At 38.3% G+C, this 15,226-nt stretch overlaps 1 protein-coding gene across 5 annotated transcripts in view; it reads right to left on the bottom strand.

The window, feature by feature from the left end:
• GRIP1 (glutamate receptor interacting protein 1) overlaps positions 1 to 15,226 on the bottom strand; it is a 447,814-nt gene that overhangs the window by 41,849 nt on the left and 390,739 nt on the right. For all 5 annotated transcript variants that reach the window (XM_037845410.1, XM_037845411.1, XM_037845413.1 and 2 more), the window contains 2 exons: positions 11,445 to 11,514; positions 9,442 to 9,587 (listed from right to left, as the gene is read on the bottom strand). In XM_037845410.1, coding sequence (XP_037701338.1) covers positions 9,442 to 9,587; positions 11,445 to 11,514 — 216 coding nt within the window. The remainder of the gene's footprint in view (positions 1 to 9,441; positions 9,588 to 11,444; positions 11,515 to 15,226) is intronic.

Genomic DNA, 15,226 nt, shown 5'->3' with positions numbered 1-15,226 from the left:
TATGAAACCCTAAAATAAGGAGGAAAAGCTTGAGTTAATTCAATTATCTGTGTGTGCAGTGAAGAATTATGGTGAATACAAAATGAAAGGTCCATCAAGTAATGTGGGAAGTGATGTGTCCTCTCCTGCAAGAGCTGACTTCACTTCTGACCATAGACTAGGAGTTTTGGAAAGTATGCTATCACCTCCACTTCCTGAATGCTTCTACTCCTAATAAGTTCCACATGGGGACAACTGGAGACCATTTACCACACACTGCAATGCTTAAATCAACATCTGAGAGTATAAAAATCTTCTCCTATGTTATTTTGAAAATTTTATATTATTTTGTATTTATTATATTAATATGTTATATTAATACTATATTATATTACTATAACCCAAAGTTATATTGGAAGCTGAGAATTTTCCACATCAAACTTCAATAGCTCTGATGGTTCACAGAACTTCTCCCATGCTGCTACATGAGTTGTGGCCAATGGGCTGGTGATGGTTGGCTAAGGGACTGCTGACAGTGGCATCAGGACACAGGTAATCAGATAATGGGTAGAGGTCAAAAGCCTAAATTTTTCTACATTATGACACATCATCACCCTTCAGGGCTAGTTTTGAAATAAATGAACTAGGGTATCACTGGCTAGATCACATGTACATTGCAGTCTGTATTCTGTATTCTGGATAAAATTCTGGATGAGTCAATTGATCAGAAATTCCTGGTATGGTTAAATATTAGGTACCACTGGGTGTACTGGCTATTTGGTGGGTGTGTCTGCCAGTGGAAGGACCTGACCCATTACTGCTCATTACTGTATGAGCACAACCTTGTCAATGGGTACCATGCATTCTGGATTTAGCCATCAACTGTTCCTGGGAGATGTCGGGGAATACTAGTTGCGCAGCACTTGGAAACCCTGAGGCCCCTGGGAAGTTTTGAGTTCCCTCAGTCCGGATGAAAAAGCCACTGGGTGCATGGGAAGCTGAGTCTGGGTGCTGTCCCACTCTCTGGGAGGAGGAGGAGAGCCTGATTCTAGTTAGTTCATCCTTCAGGCAACTCAGAGTGAGAGCCTTGTGTTATTTTTGGATAATTTTGCTCCTTGTGTCACAAAGATGACAGAATTATACCAGAGACCGAGTAAACAAGCTTAGGACAGTTGGTTTCAGGCTCTCTTATGCAGGGTTTTTTTTTTTGTTAGACATCTGAGGACTCACTGTAACTAGAAGGTAATTGTTAGAACTCTGATTGAGTTTAGATAGTCAACGAAACTTAAATCAGGAACATGCCAGTGCCTTAATTAAGAAAGATATGTTCCTGTGACCAAGTTGAAGAAATGAAGCCGAGTTTAGCTTGACAGAAATGGAAGCTGATTTCTGGTTTCTTCAATAATAACAACAACAACAACAAAAAACAGGGAGAAGTAAGAGACATTAATAGATATTACAATGAAAGCAATGAGTAGATCTTTTTGGATCCTGATTCAAACAAAACAACATCTCTCTATATAGTAGATATTCAGGAAAATGTGAACAGAGTGATTATTTGATGATATTAACAATTATTGTTAACATTTTTAAATATAATGATGTTATTTAGTTATTTTTCAAAAGTCTTTAAAACATATTTTTTAGGGATACCTTAAAAATATTTACAAGATGAAATTACATGATGTCTGAAATTTCTTCAAAATTCAAAATAATCTAGCTTGTGGGTGGGATAGGGAAGCAAGGGTGGGGTGTAAAGGAGCCAAGATTGGTCACCAGTTAATAATTTTTGACACTAGGTGATACATGATGGATCATTACACTAGTTTTCTCCATGTATTTAAAATTTGCATAATAAAAAGTTTTTTTAAAAGGAAAACTACCTTAGAAAAACCTTCTGTGTATGTTCTGAGTAAATAGATGTCATATTAGTCTGGCTACCTTACTTATCCAGATCCTTCTGGTTCATCTGCCCACAAGACAGCCCCATCTCAGCTCTGTCCAGTTTACCATAGCAATGGTTTCCTCCTAAATTGTTTTCTTGCTTGGGATGCAGCTTTTTTCCATCTCCTCTCCCAACTTTCCATCTATTTTTTCCGGTGCTGCCAACATATAATTCCTTTTCTTGTTTTCCCAGATTACTTTTAAAGCATAAATCTGATCATGATACTCTGTTACGTGAAGCTTTACATTGATTCCCTAATGCCTCAAGAAGAAAATACAACCCCTTTCCGTGAGCTGAGCTGCAACCTCTATCTCTCTAGAGAGTCAACACCATCTTCCCTCAATCCTAGCATCTCTACTCACTGAACCACCAGCAGTTCCTTAAAAAGCATTCAACCCTTGCACATGTTGCACAAATATCTTTCTTCCATGTCTTCCCCTGGATAATTCCTACTCATACTTCAAAACTTAGGGCAGAAGTCTCATTTTTCAGGTAGTCTCCTTGGCTTCCCAGTTGGGGCTGGAGGCCTTTCCTTTGAGATGTCATAGTTGCTATGCATTCTTCTAGTGTTTCTCAACCTTTTCTTTGATTCTTTCCCCTCCCCTGCAGGAGAAAATTTTAATTTAAATTCTCCATAATGAGAGAAATCAAATATTAAGGAATAAGGTTTAGTCAGGGAGGCTTGAACTTTGGAGGGCCACAAACCATTATGATATCTAAGATTTTTTAATCCCCAAGAACTAATTTTTGTCCTCTTATGAGAGATATTACCCCCATCAAGAATGCATGTTCTAGCATATACTTTTTCTCTCAATTTTAATGATCTCTTTACTAGTCTCTTCCATTGGAATAGGGACACCATAAAAATAGACGTTTTATCTTCATATCTTCAGAGCTTAGAACTAAGTCTGGCACCAAAGAGACTTCAATAAAGGCTTGCTGAACAAATGAATAAATGAATGAATGAGTGATAGCATGTGGTCAGAAGTTCTGAAGGAAGAGATCTCCAAAGGAGCTTTGGGAGTCAGTCTCCCTGATAAACCAAGGTCTAGTTTCTTTCTCCAAGGCAGGTGAGGCAAACCTAATCTGGCTCATTCAAAGTGTAAGAAAAAGATGTGCGATTGCCATTGTGGGGACCAGCAAACCTAGAACATCCTCCCTCCACAGTTCCAGGAACAGTCGAGTCAGCTTCAGGCTGCACTTCCAATTCCATCTGTCTTCTTGGGCTTTCGTTCAACCGGCATCTGTAAGGCCAGGCAGCTTGGGAGGAGGGCAACCACTGCCATATAGAAAGGGATGCTTGGCCATTTTGGAGGTGGAGTGTTCCAAGACACTCTCTCCTTCCACTGCTCCAGCTTAGAATGGAGCAACTAGAGTGTTTAACCAGAACAGAAACTTTCTGAGAAAGAAATGTGGGATCACAAGTTACAAAATGAGCCTAAACAGATGTTAATGATATTATAAGCAGCTTTTCTATCACAACAGAAGGTTTGCAACTATTAGTGAAAGACATGAAAGGGGGTCAGTATACTTGTTTGTTCTGCCTAGCTCTAGTTAAGAAAATTAATGGGACCACAGAACAGATGCAAAATTACAGCATTACTTATCTGCAATGTTATTTTCAGGATTCTTGAGTGCTGCCTGTTTAACAAAATGAAAACTATCTGGCCTGAATCCAAAATGGCAGCTGCTTCTGTGGCCAAATAGGAAGCATGGATTTGGGAGAGAGCAGTTGGAAGGCATAAACATGCAGGTCAACCAAAGTTCGTTTCAACTAAAAGCGATGGAATTAACTTGAGGGTATGGCCGATTTTTTGGAGTTAGGCCTGAGAAAATAACCCTTTTAGAACAATATTCCCTACAGCTTCCATACTGTTGTGTGGTCATTCTTCCTGTCATGCCAGAACAATTTGCTAAATGACAATATTCTTGCTCCAAGGAATTCTTGCGTGATTAAAAGTAGAATTCAAATTTTCATTGTGTTACGTGATAATTTTTAAGTCTCAAAGTTAGCTAATGGTCCTACATGATAGTGCTTTCCAAAGTGTAGTGCTAGACCAGAAGTTTCAGCATCATCTAGGAACTTAGAAATGCAAATTCTCAGCCCCACACCCATCCTGGAGAAACTCTGTGTGTGTGTTGTGCACACTATTGTGGTAAAACGTATACGACATAACATTTCCCTCATTTTAACCACCTTCAAGCACACAATCCAATGGCATTAAATTCACAATGTTGTGCTACTCTCACCACCATCCATTACCAAAACTTTTCCATCACTCCAAACAGAAACTCTCTACCCATTAAGCACTGATTCCCCATTTCCCTTCCTTCTGTACCTGGTAACCTGTTATCTACTTTCTGTCTCTGTAAACTTGTATATTCTAGTTATAAGTGAAATCATACAATATCTGTCCTTTTGTGTCCAGCTCATTTCACTCATCATGATGTCTTCAAGATTCATCCCTGTTGTAGCAAGTAATCTGTGTTTTAACAAGGCCTCTAGCTGATTCTGATGCACACTCAAATTTGAGAGTCATTACTTTGAGAGCTCAAGCAAGGAAAAAAAAGGGAAGAATACTTTTTTTTTTTCATAACACAGGCTCCCCCTTGGCAGCCACCCTCTTGCCAATGCACATCTCCTACTGCTGCTCCTAGAACAGTCAGGTTCATTCTTCGAAGCAAGTGATGGGGCATCTCTGCTATCCCACTCTAGGGTTTAGGGGAAAAAGCTGTTGCTAATTACTTAGCTTGGCTTAACACATGAACTGAAAGAAAATATTAAAGCCTGAGTTTTGAAGGACAAATTTAGCTGGTACTAAGGTTATATCTGTGTAACACTCTTTGGAAATGTGTAAAGGCAATTTGCTTCAGAAAGGACAAAGTGCAGCCTGGAATAGCTTGTATGCACAAATTAAAATCCATGAAGGTAAAATCCTGAATTTGTGGTCTCTCAAAACTTTCCATATATTACATATGAGGTGCTCTAAATCAACAGAGTAAGGACTAGCAGCTGAATTATGTGATTGGTGCCAAGGAAGTAACACAAAGTGGAAACCACATGGGGTGATTTGGAAACTTCCATCTCTTCCCACAAATCCCCCAAATTTTCTACTGTTTTGCCTTAGGGCTTCTTCTCAGCCCCTAGCCAGCTCTCCAAACTCTCCTCTGTTCATTTACAGTAGATCCAGATGCAACTGAAGCAAAACCACAGATTTTATTTCAAGTGGATGATTTGCATCTTTGGGGACCTGGGGATTGGGTAGCGGTCTTTGTCTGGAGACTTGGGCCATGCAAGAACCATTCCACTCTACTTGAGTTATATTCCTTTGGTAATGAAAGATGAAAAATGCAAAAGTTCTTGCAGATGACTAAAGCTAGAGGGGAAAACCCCACAATCCTAAGTGTTCTAAAATATATGACCATCAGAAAGTTTAAATTAATTTTTAAAAATCCTGATAGCGGTTTTAATAGTTTGCATCTTTCAGGCCTAGCTAGGTGCCAAACACTGTGCTGAGTGTTTAAACATATTACTTCCTTTGATCCCTAAAACAGCTATGTGAGATTAGTCATTAAATGGACATTTTCTGATGAAGAAACATGCTCAGAGAAGTTAATTAAGATTCCCAGCTTATAACTTGTAAAAGCAGTCTGATGTTCTTATTATTCCATTTTATTGTCTCCCCTACTCTGAGTAGAAATAGAGTTAATTCATTAACTCTCTTGAATGTCTCATTCAATACTTCAGTAAACGATTACAACCAGTGGTTACTATACCAAATACTATGACCCCACTCTGCTGCTTTATATCCTTCAATGGCTCCCCATTGCCTTCTAGGGTAAAGTCCAAATCTTTTAACATGATTTACATGGGCTATAATGATGTGGCTACAGTTCACCTACTGCTGAGTACTTACACACATTTTATGCTTCAGCAACACCCGCCTACTAGGAATTCCCCAGATATGCCATGGTCTCTCTAACCTCCTGCTTTGGCACCAACTCTTTCTCTGATGAATTCTAACACCCCCTCCCCAACCCTTTCAAGACTAAGACAGCTAGGAACATCTCCTTGCACTCCCCAGGCTACAACAGATGCCTCCATATTCTTTTAACATCTTGTGCACACCCCTAGAACATTCATCTTTTGTTAATCATTGATTTTCTTCTGTCTCTTCTTTTAGGCAGTGACTGACTTAAGGAGAGGGATTCAGTGCTTTTCATCCAAGAAGTGGCAGTCCCCAGCACAGTACCTGGCACTTATAGACACTAAATAAATGCTGATGTATGACTTAATGAAAAACAAGGACTTTAACAACATTTTGGAAGAGTTCTACCATCTCCTTGGACAGGGTACATGGCAGAGCAATCAGCTAGTGTAGCTGGAAGAAATGCTTACATTTTGAAGCATCATGAGGAAACCAAATTATATTATGTGGTTACAAACTTTTGGTGACTGATGAGAGAATAATCACTAAAGGATAGCAAGGAACAGACGGTTAAGAAAAATCTGGAATATTCTCGGGGTAGAGAAAGCACAACATTAGGATGAACAACATTTCAGGGGATGGAGAATACATGCTGAATTTTAATTACTATTCTAAAATATCAAATCAATGGATGGCAATGATTCAATGTGATACCTCAAATCATCAGTATAATCTCAGATTCAAAATTCCAAAATCAGTGACTGTAATGATGATTAAAACTTATTTTCCACTTAGTTATAATTGATGAAAGACCAGAACAAATGTGAGGAAAAATTTTAGGATATGTTAAAAATAAAAATACCCCATGCTTATAGAATGCAGTATCTCTTTCTACAAATTACAGCAGCTCTCTGAGACGGGTAGTATTATTTGCACATTACTGGAAATGGAACCAAATCTCAGACAGGTTAAGTAACTGTCCCAAACTCACACAGCTCAAATGCGACAGAGCTGGAATCTAAACTCAGGTCTGATTTTAAAGCTTGCGCTTTTTACCCCTACATCGTCTGCTTACACTTTGAATGATGTCTTTTTTCTTGCTTTGTTCTGAATAAAAAATAATTTTATGATTAAAATAATATTTATATTCCTGTGAGGTGAAAGAGGATGCTAGGATCGCCCCCAAATTCTTCTAAATAGATGATCGGAGGATAATATTCATATAGTGATCTGCTACAAAAACATGCTCAATTTGAGCAAATTGGGTTTGGGTAAATATGTCTCTCACACCTGTCTTTATAGTCTTATTTTTGTTGTGTGTGGTTTTCCATGAAGGATTTTGGATTTTAAAGATAGGAGCACTTAAAAATTAAAAAATACTTAATAAGTAGGAAAATTACCAAAATTATTAGGCATAGGGATTATAGAGGAAAGGTGTGAAGGAGAAAAAAAGAGCCAAAGGAAATTGGCAACTAAAAATAAGAGCTAGCTCTCCAAGTGCTCAGTTGTTTCTGAAACTCCTGCCAATTTGTCTGAATATCCTGGCTTTGGAATTGGGAACACTGCCAACCATGTGCACCATAAATATTCATGTCTGACTTGGCTTTTTCTCTCTGCAAGGAGATCTGCTTAGCTTGGCAAATAATGCAAAATAGGCTTCTCCACAGGGCTTTGCCCCTTTACTAGGATAGAACCCAGACTGATGCTGGAGGCTTTATTACTATTTCAAAATAATTTCCCCAAAGAAAGCACAAATTGAAATGAGCTTGTAAGAAGAGGAATGCAAATGTTGGCACAGAAAATCAGTTGCTTGGGTAATAACAATGAGTACAAACCTATGCATATTTTTAAACATTGGTTGTGAAATATATTTCGATACAATCATAAAGACCAGCTGTACTGATGAATGTAACGGCTGTTGCTTTGACTTTGAACAGGAATCATAAACATATGGCCTGACATGACTATTAATTCTAGATCTAGATTACTGGCAATAACTAATTATTGGTTGCGATGAATTATATATACAGCAGAAGGTCACTTAACCACTCTCCATTTAACCAATTTACTGGATTAATTGTGGTTCTCCATCTGTTTGGTAAACTGTGCTGACTAATAACCAAGGCATGCTTGAGAGTAGCAGCTTTCTCTCCCTAGAAACCCTGTGCATTTCTCCTATTGCTATTTGAGTTATGAGCTTAAAAATATAGTGAAGTATGTTTATTCCCAAGCCTGCTTATGCAAGTTGTAACTATGTAATTTGTATCATATATATGAGTGAGTGTAGTGCTTTTGTGAAAACAAAGTCTAATGCTTTAGGAAAGTTTCAATAAGGGGCAGGTGTCATTAGGTAAAAATCAATTGTGAATTACATAGAGGAACAGCTCTAGAACATTGGGGAAAATCATCAAAATCTAGATGGAGTAAGTATTCAGATTGCTCTCCATTCATTAAATTCTCACGGCATTAAAAACAAAGAAACACCCAAACTGGAAAGCACAGACTGTGTGTAAAGGTTATGGTTTAGGAAAAAAAAAAAAAAAAAATACTTGCTACCCTAATCAGCAGAGCCATATAGCTTTACCCATAAGAATGGCAAAATACTAAACATCAAATTAGACATTTCATTATGGATATCTATCACTCTCTATAATTCCCCACATCAGGTGACTTTTTCAATTCAGCATAGCATCTTGTCACAATGAGCTAGATGGGCTTCTACTGCAGGGCGACTTGGAGTGTGGCCCCTGGTCCACAGCAGCCTCAGTGTCACCTGGAAGTTTGCTAGAAATGCAGAACCTCAGACCTGCCTGGGAGCAGTGCCCCGGTTTGTGCTTCAACAAGCTCTTCAGGTAATTCTGAGGCCTACTAAAGTTCAAGAAGTATTGCTTCACTATATTTCTATATGAGTAGAGGCACTAAAATGGAGATAGGCCTTTTAGAAAGCAACAAGGTGAAGAATTCATCAGGAATCATAAAAATTTCCTATTTACTCTGACTCAGCAATCCTTAGGAATTTTACCTAAGGAAATAATTCAAAAGAAGAAAAAATGCATAAGAATATCTATGTTTAAAGATATCCATGATAATACTTATCCGTAATAATGAAAAAAGGGAAGCAACCTAACTAAAAGAAGAACATTAAGTAAATTTTGTGGCAGTCAAGAAAAATGACGGACAATAAGGCTTTATAAAATGGTGAAATGTTTACAATATAAAGTTAAGTAAAAAATGCAATATTCACTATGGTTATTATTATGTACAATAACTGTTAATAGAGACTAGAAAATGACTAGTTTCATTGTTAAGGTGGTAGTATTGGTGATGATTTAGTTTTGACCTTTACAATTATTTTAATACAGTTATATAATATTTATATAATGGAAATATCTTAATTGTATCATTTTAAAGCACTATTATTTAAAGTTCATACTACACTCTCAACACACAATTTAAAGATACTTTTGACTACGCAAAACACTGCTGCGATGTCACTAGCCAGCTGTTGTATGTAAAACATCAAGATCTAACTTCTGTGACAGACGGGCAGTTAGAAAAATCAGTCTTAAATAACGATGCTATCAATACCTGAGTTATCTTCATCTTTGCGGATTTTGAGCTTCACCAGGTCCTCACACTGCTGGAGGATCTGAACTGCATCTTCCATGGAACAGTTATCCAGCCGGATGTTATCTATTGCAAGTAATTTATCCCCAAGTTCCAGGGTTCCAGTTCTGTTAGTAAATGCATAGTAATACACGACTAATGATGAGCACTTAAGCAGGCCGTTTAAAGAGGCATTAAGGATAATGCAACATTATGGTAGTCTTTAAAGGAAAAGAAGTTCTTCAACTGTTTTTAAATTGCATTTTATTGACAACCCCCCCTTGTTTCCAATCCTATTTTGGATGGCTGCTGTGACATTAAATTGCCAAGTGTTAAAAACATTTTTCTTTTGCTTTCTTCAATTAAATCGGGACATCTGTGTATGCTTCTTTGCAGAAGTCTAGGGTTCCTGTGAAGGGAGATAACGGGCTGGGAGCTGTAGAGACCTGACTGCCCTCACACTTGGCCACACTGCTGCCCCATTTCTGATCCTTGGTGTTCTGGATACTAGAAGAGGGCTGAGAGAGTGAGGGGGGAGTCCAGGTGGAATGTAGGTGGTGGGGGCCTGAGACGCGGAGTCTCCGCCGTTGTCACCTGCCCCTAGAAACTCACTGTGGCTGGGGCCAGGAGGAAGGGCAGGCTGAAGAATCTGATGCTATCTATGGGAAAGTGGCCACTGAGAGTCCAATACTGACCAGCGCAGGTCTGTTGAAAATTTTTAAGGTCTGCCGTGAAATGAGAAAAATAATGAGAATGCAGTGTGCATATGTGCTTTTGTGAGTGCATATGTGGATGCACACACATCTACTTGTAAGAAAGTTAACAACTGTCACGTTTGGGAATAGCTATGCTTAAAGCATTATATCTGTGACTGAGACTGCTAATCACTCCCCAAATCCATTCTCCCTTCCTTCTTTTAGTAATAGAACCTCCCAAGTTTTAGCTAAGTATATGCATGGCCTTACGTCCATGGTGTACATTTCTCAGCCTTCCTGGCTGACAGCTGTGGACATGGGACTAGGTTTTGGCACTGGAATTGAGGAGAAGTGATATATGCAACTTCTGGGTCACTCTCTTAAGAGGTTTGCCTTGTGCTGTCCCTCCCATCCTCCACTTTCTGCCCCTGCAACGACCAGAGCAAGCTGGTGAAGGTGGCAGGGCTGCTCCTCCAGCCCTGGATTGCCTGCCTACCTCCCAACTGTTACCTGAGAGACAAACTTCTATTTTGTTTGAACCACTGTGTATATGAGCCTGTCTCATAGCAGCTTAGCCTGCACTCTAACTCATTTACTGTGTTTCCTCCTTTTTGAGTGATAAAATACTATTTCTTTAATGGAATGGTTGTGATAATAGATGGAATTTTTAAAATGTCCTTATTTGGAAAATAAAAAGAAATCAATAATCTTATATCAGTATTCACAATAACTTTGAAATAGTTTTGGTCTGTGAAATAAAAAAAGTTTGGTGTTTCGATAGCGTAGGTTAAGGGGTTAGTATCCACTGGCCCCTTTCTTTAATCCACATAGGCTAAATTTGAGGAAGCTCAGATCAAATAGGAGACATGGATCTTGTTTAAGGCTCTATGATCTGGTTTGCCCAGGGAAGACGCTCCCAGCATCTAGCAAAGCTCTCCCACAGGCTATCATCTCCATGTGGGTGCCTCGCATAATTGGGAACACTTTCCATTTTCAGCCTGGAAAATGATCAGTGAAAGAGAACCTATGATGGGCTCATGAAAGACCTCTGAAAACATTATCAGCTGACTGTTGTCTGCACTGGGCACAAAAATGAATTGACATGATGGGAGAGATCTAATCAGTCATTGCCAGAAGGGATATCATATCTGAACAATTAATAGTAGCTTCCCAGAGCATGAAATTGGGTACAGTGATCTGTCAGCAAGGCCTCCCTTGGGTATGGAAGGGATCATTATTGCTTTAATGAAGAGATGCCTTGGAATGGGCCAGCTGATCCATTTTCCTTACCTGTGTGCCACACTGCCCTTCTTGATGTCTGAAATGACAAGGGGATCTCCTGGTTTCCTACTGGATGGTGCTGTAATAACAAAGATGGAATAGTGACATTTTTATATCCTTTGGATATATTCACCCACTACTGTATATTTCCCCATTTTATAACAACTGTTAATACAAGTACAGTTTGTACTCAAAGCAAAGATAATCAGAAAATGAATTAGAAAATGTGTACATAATATCTTCTTGATGCAAAAAATGTAATTGTGTTGAAGTATTTATAAACTTAGAAAGTAAAGCAAAGTCAATTAAAATGTGCAATTGGACAAAACATAATGATAAGAGTTACTCAACAGGTTTAAATCTATTTTAATCAGCGATCCTCAAGAGGGGAGGTGAAAGTTGGTACTCCAGTAGGAGAATGTTAAAATCAACTGGTGTTGCACTGTAATCCAGTAGACTTAATTCTTGATGATGATTATATAACTATATAGCTTTTATCGTGTGACCGTGTGATTGTGAAAACCTTGTGACTGACACTCCCTTTATCCAAGTGTATGGGCAGATGAATAAAGACAATTACATATATATATGTATATGTATATATGTATATATATGTATATGTATATATGTATAAAATGTATATATGTATATGTATATATGTATATATGTATATATATGTATATGTATATATGTATAAAATGTATATATGTATATGTATATATGTATAAAATAAAGACAATTACACATATATATGTATATGTATATAAATGTATATATATTAATAATAGTGGGGGGATAAGGGTATGGGATGTTTTGGGTGTTCTTTTTCTTTTTATTTTTTTTCTTTATTTTGGAGTAATGAAAATGTTCTAAAATTGATTGTGGCGATGAATACACAACTGTGCCAGTTTGAATGTATTGTGTCCCCCAAATGACATTATCTTTGTGGTCTTGTGTGGGGCAGACGTTTTTGGTGCTGGTTAGATTTGCTTGGAATGTGCCCCACTCAGCTGTGGGTAATGATCATTTCGATGAGATGTTCCCATGGAGGCGTGGCCCCACCCATTCAGGGTGGGCCTTGATCAGTGGAGCTATATAAATGAGCTGACTCAGAGAGAAGAAGAAACTGAGTGCAGCTGGGAGTGATGTTTTGAAGAGGAGCAAGCTTGCTAGAGAGGAGCATCCTGGGAGAAAGCTGTTTTGAGGCCGGAGCTTTGGAGCAGACGCCAGCTGCCTTCCTAGCTAACAGAGGTTTTCCGGAGGCCATTGGCCATCCTCCGGTGAGGGTACCTGATTGCTGATGTGTTACCTTGGATGCTTTGTGGCCTTAAGACTGTAATTGTGAAGTGAAATAAACCCCCGTTTTATAAAAGCCTATCCATCTCTGGTGTTTTGCATTCTGCAGCATTAGCACACCAAGACAACAACTATATGATGATACTGCGAGCCATTGAATACATACTTTGGATGGATTCTATGGTATGTGAATATATCTCAATAAAATTACATTAAAAAATTAATTGGGGGCTCCCCTTAACGGAATTGACATGTGATGCCTTCTCCCACCCTTTCCGCTATTCCTTTTTAGTGATGAGAACCACTATTTATGGGAATGTCCATATTCCTCAAGTGTAATGGGTGGAAAATGGATGAGAATTACTGATTTAAGCTTTTGTTTTCCAGAAGGAAATCTTTTGGTAGATAAACTATCACTCTGTAGATTCTGTCCACAGACTCAGACCTAGAAAACACTGAAATATTTTGAGATGTGGCTATTTTATTTTATTGACAGTAATAAATGTTTTTTATTTTTTTAAAAAATATTTATAATTATACTTAATGATATTTTGATACATGATCATATTCTACATGTGGAGACACGGAAGGTCCCCTGGCGTAACAAACTATAGAGCAGGGCCTCCCCAAGCTCCAGATGTCTGAAGGCAGGCACTGGGCTAGGAAAAGGCCAAAAGCTTTGCATGTCTGAAGGCGGACTGCAATTTATGTAAGGGAATAGTCTCTGAGCTCCTGCTGGGCTCCATCCGTGCTCCTGTCTCCCACCCCTACTGTTTCCCCATCTAGCCCCCAAAGAAATTGTCCCTTGAGACTAAAGATATGTAAATACACCTTCTGCCTTTAGAAAAAATGTACCATCTCTGAGATACCTGAAAACAGTCACGTAGGAAACTACCTTCTATGCTATAAAAACCTGTAGAAATGAGTAGAATAAAACTTTCTTTTGCAGGAACACAGAGGACTGAGTGGGCTCCCCTTCTTTCACATATACATGTCCTTTATTGACTTTACAAATAGAACTATCATCCGGCACAGTGGTTAGTTGGGACTTTATAAATTTCCTTAGAAATACCTCCATTTGATGAGAATGAAAAGGAATTAAAAACAATAGTTTACTTTTCATTAATCCCGAAAATGAGCTATAATCCATACAGGTATAAAAATAATCATCTTGACCTAAAAAGTACATTTAATTTAGGAGTTTGATATATAAAATTAACGAGACCAACATTTGTTAAAAAAAACAATTTGCCTCTGAGAGGAGGTGTTTTGCCAACCCGAAGCCTAGAATGATTTCCTTTTTAAGACACTAAAAGGTCCCTAAAGTAAGATTTTATTATAAACAGTCTAATCACCCATAATAATCACAGAACCATATTGTACTTCAAAACCTCTTCTGAATTCCAGGAAAAATGTTTATGCACAAGAACAGATGGTTTAATATCTCAACACAAAATTAAAGGAAAAAGCAAACATACATACCAATACCTTACCCACTGTCTAAATTGGTCCATAGTAAATGTTAGTGAGACTTCATTTAATCATTATTCTTAGCTTCTAGCAAAGTATGCAAAACATTCTATTCTTTACAATTAATTCGTAATTTAAGCCTTCACTCAATGCCTCTATATAACTCCTCTAGAGAAATATAAACACCTAGCATTTTTACTCGTGTCATATTTCAAAACTGTAAAATGTTCTGGGCATAGGGTGCAAGAATAAAACCTGTGTTATTGTCAGCAAATACAACTTGTCTAGCACTTGCCAATGTATTTACACAATATTTTGCCAAGCTGTAGTAACCATCACATAACACTCAATGTTTCCTTTGGCTTTTTAAAAAAATCCATGTTCCACTGAATAGTCTATGGAACAAAACAACGGTAAAGGCAAAAATAATACATCATCTTTGTAACAGAGGAAAATAGCACTGTGACTTCTCGGATAAACCACAGAGCTCTGCAGAGGGTTCTGAAACTTGTTACAGTTGTAGACACAGATGGCAGTCACTCTCCTGTTTGCTAGATTCTGCTTTCTCTTTAACCAAGTCCATACCTGACATTTGAATGGCTCTTCCTACTATTCCTGTAAACCATGCTCAGGGGTGATGAAATTGAACCCAGAAGTGGGTCTAATTGTGCATCAGTTCCTGATGCTGTCACTACCATGCACATTAAATGCATCCTCTGGGGGCTTGGTCATGGTTTGCACACCCAAGCACCATGTATTCATTCTCCGCTCCCTGGGCAGAAGTCAGAAACCAAGCATATTTTGCATGGTTTGTAGTGCTTTAAAAATATTGAAGTAGTTGCTAACATTTAAAAATTGGTAGATTTCTGACTTCTTTTTAAAAATTAGAGAGGCAGTCTGGAATAGTGGTCAACAGCCTGGACTTGACAGCCCGAATGCTTGAGTTCGAATCCTGGCTATGTGTGTGGAGCACAGAACCCCCAGATACTATAGTTCTCTCATCTGCAAAACAGCGATGGTGAATA

Source organism: Choloepus didactylus, chromosome 8 (assembly GCF_015220235.1).
Source record: "Choloepus didactylus isolate mChoDid1 chromosome 8, mChoDid1.pri, whole genome shotgun sequence".
NCBI lineage: Eukaryota > Metazoa > Chordata > Mammalia > Pilosa > Megalonychidae > Choloepus > Choloepus didactylus.
Note: the sequence above shows the minus strand (reverse complement) of the source record. Positions and strands in the feature narration are given on the sequence as shown.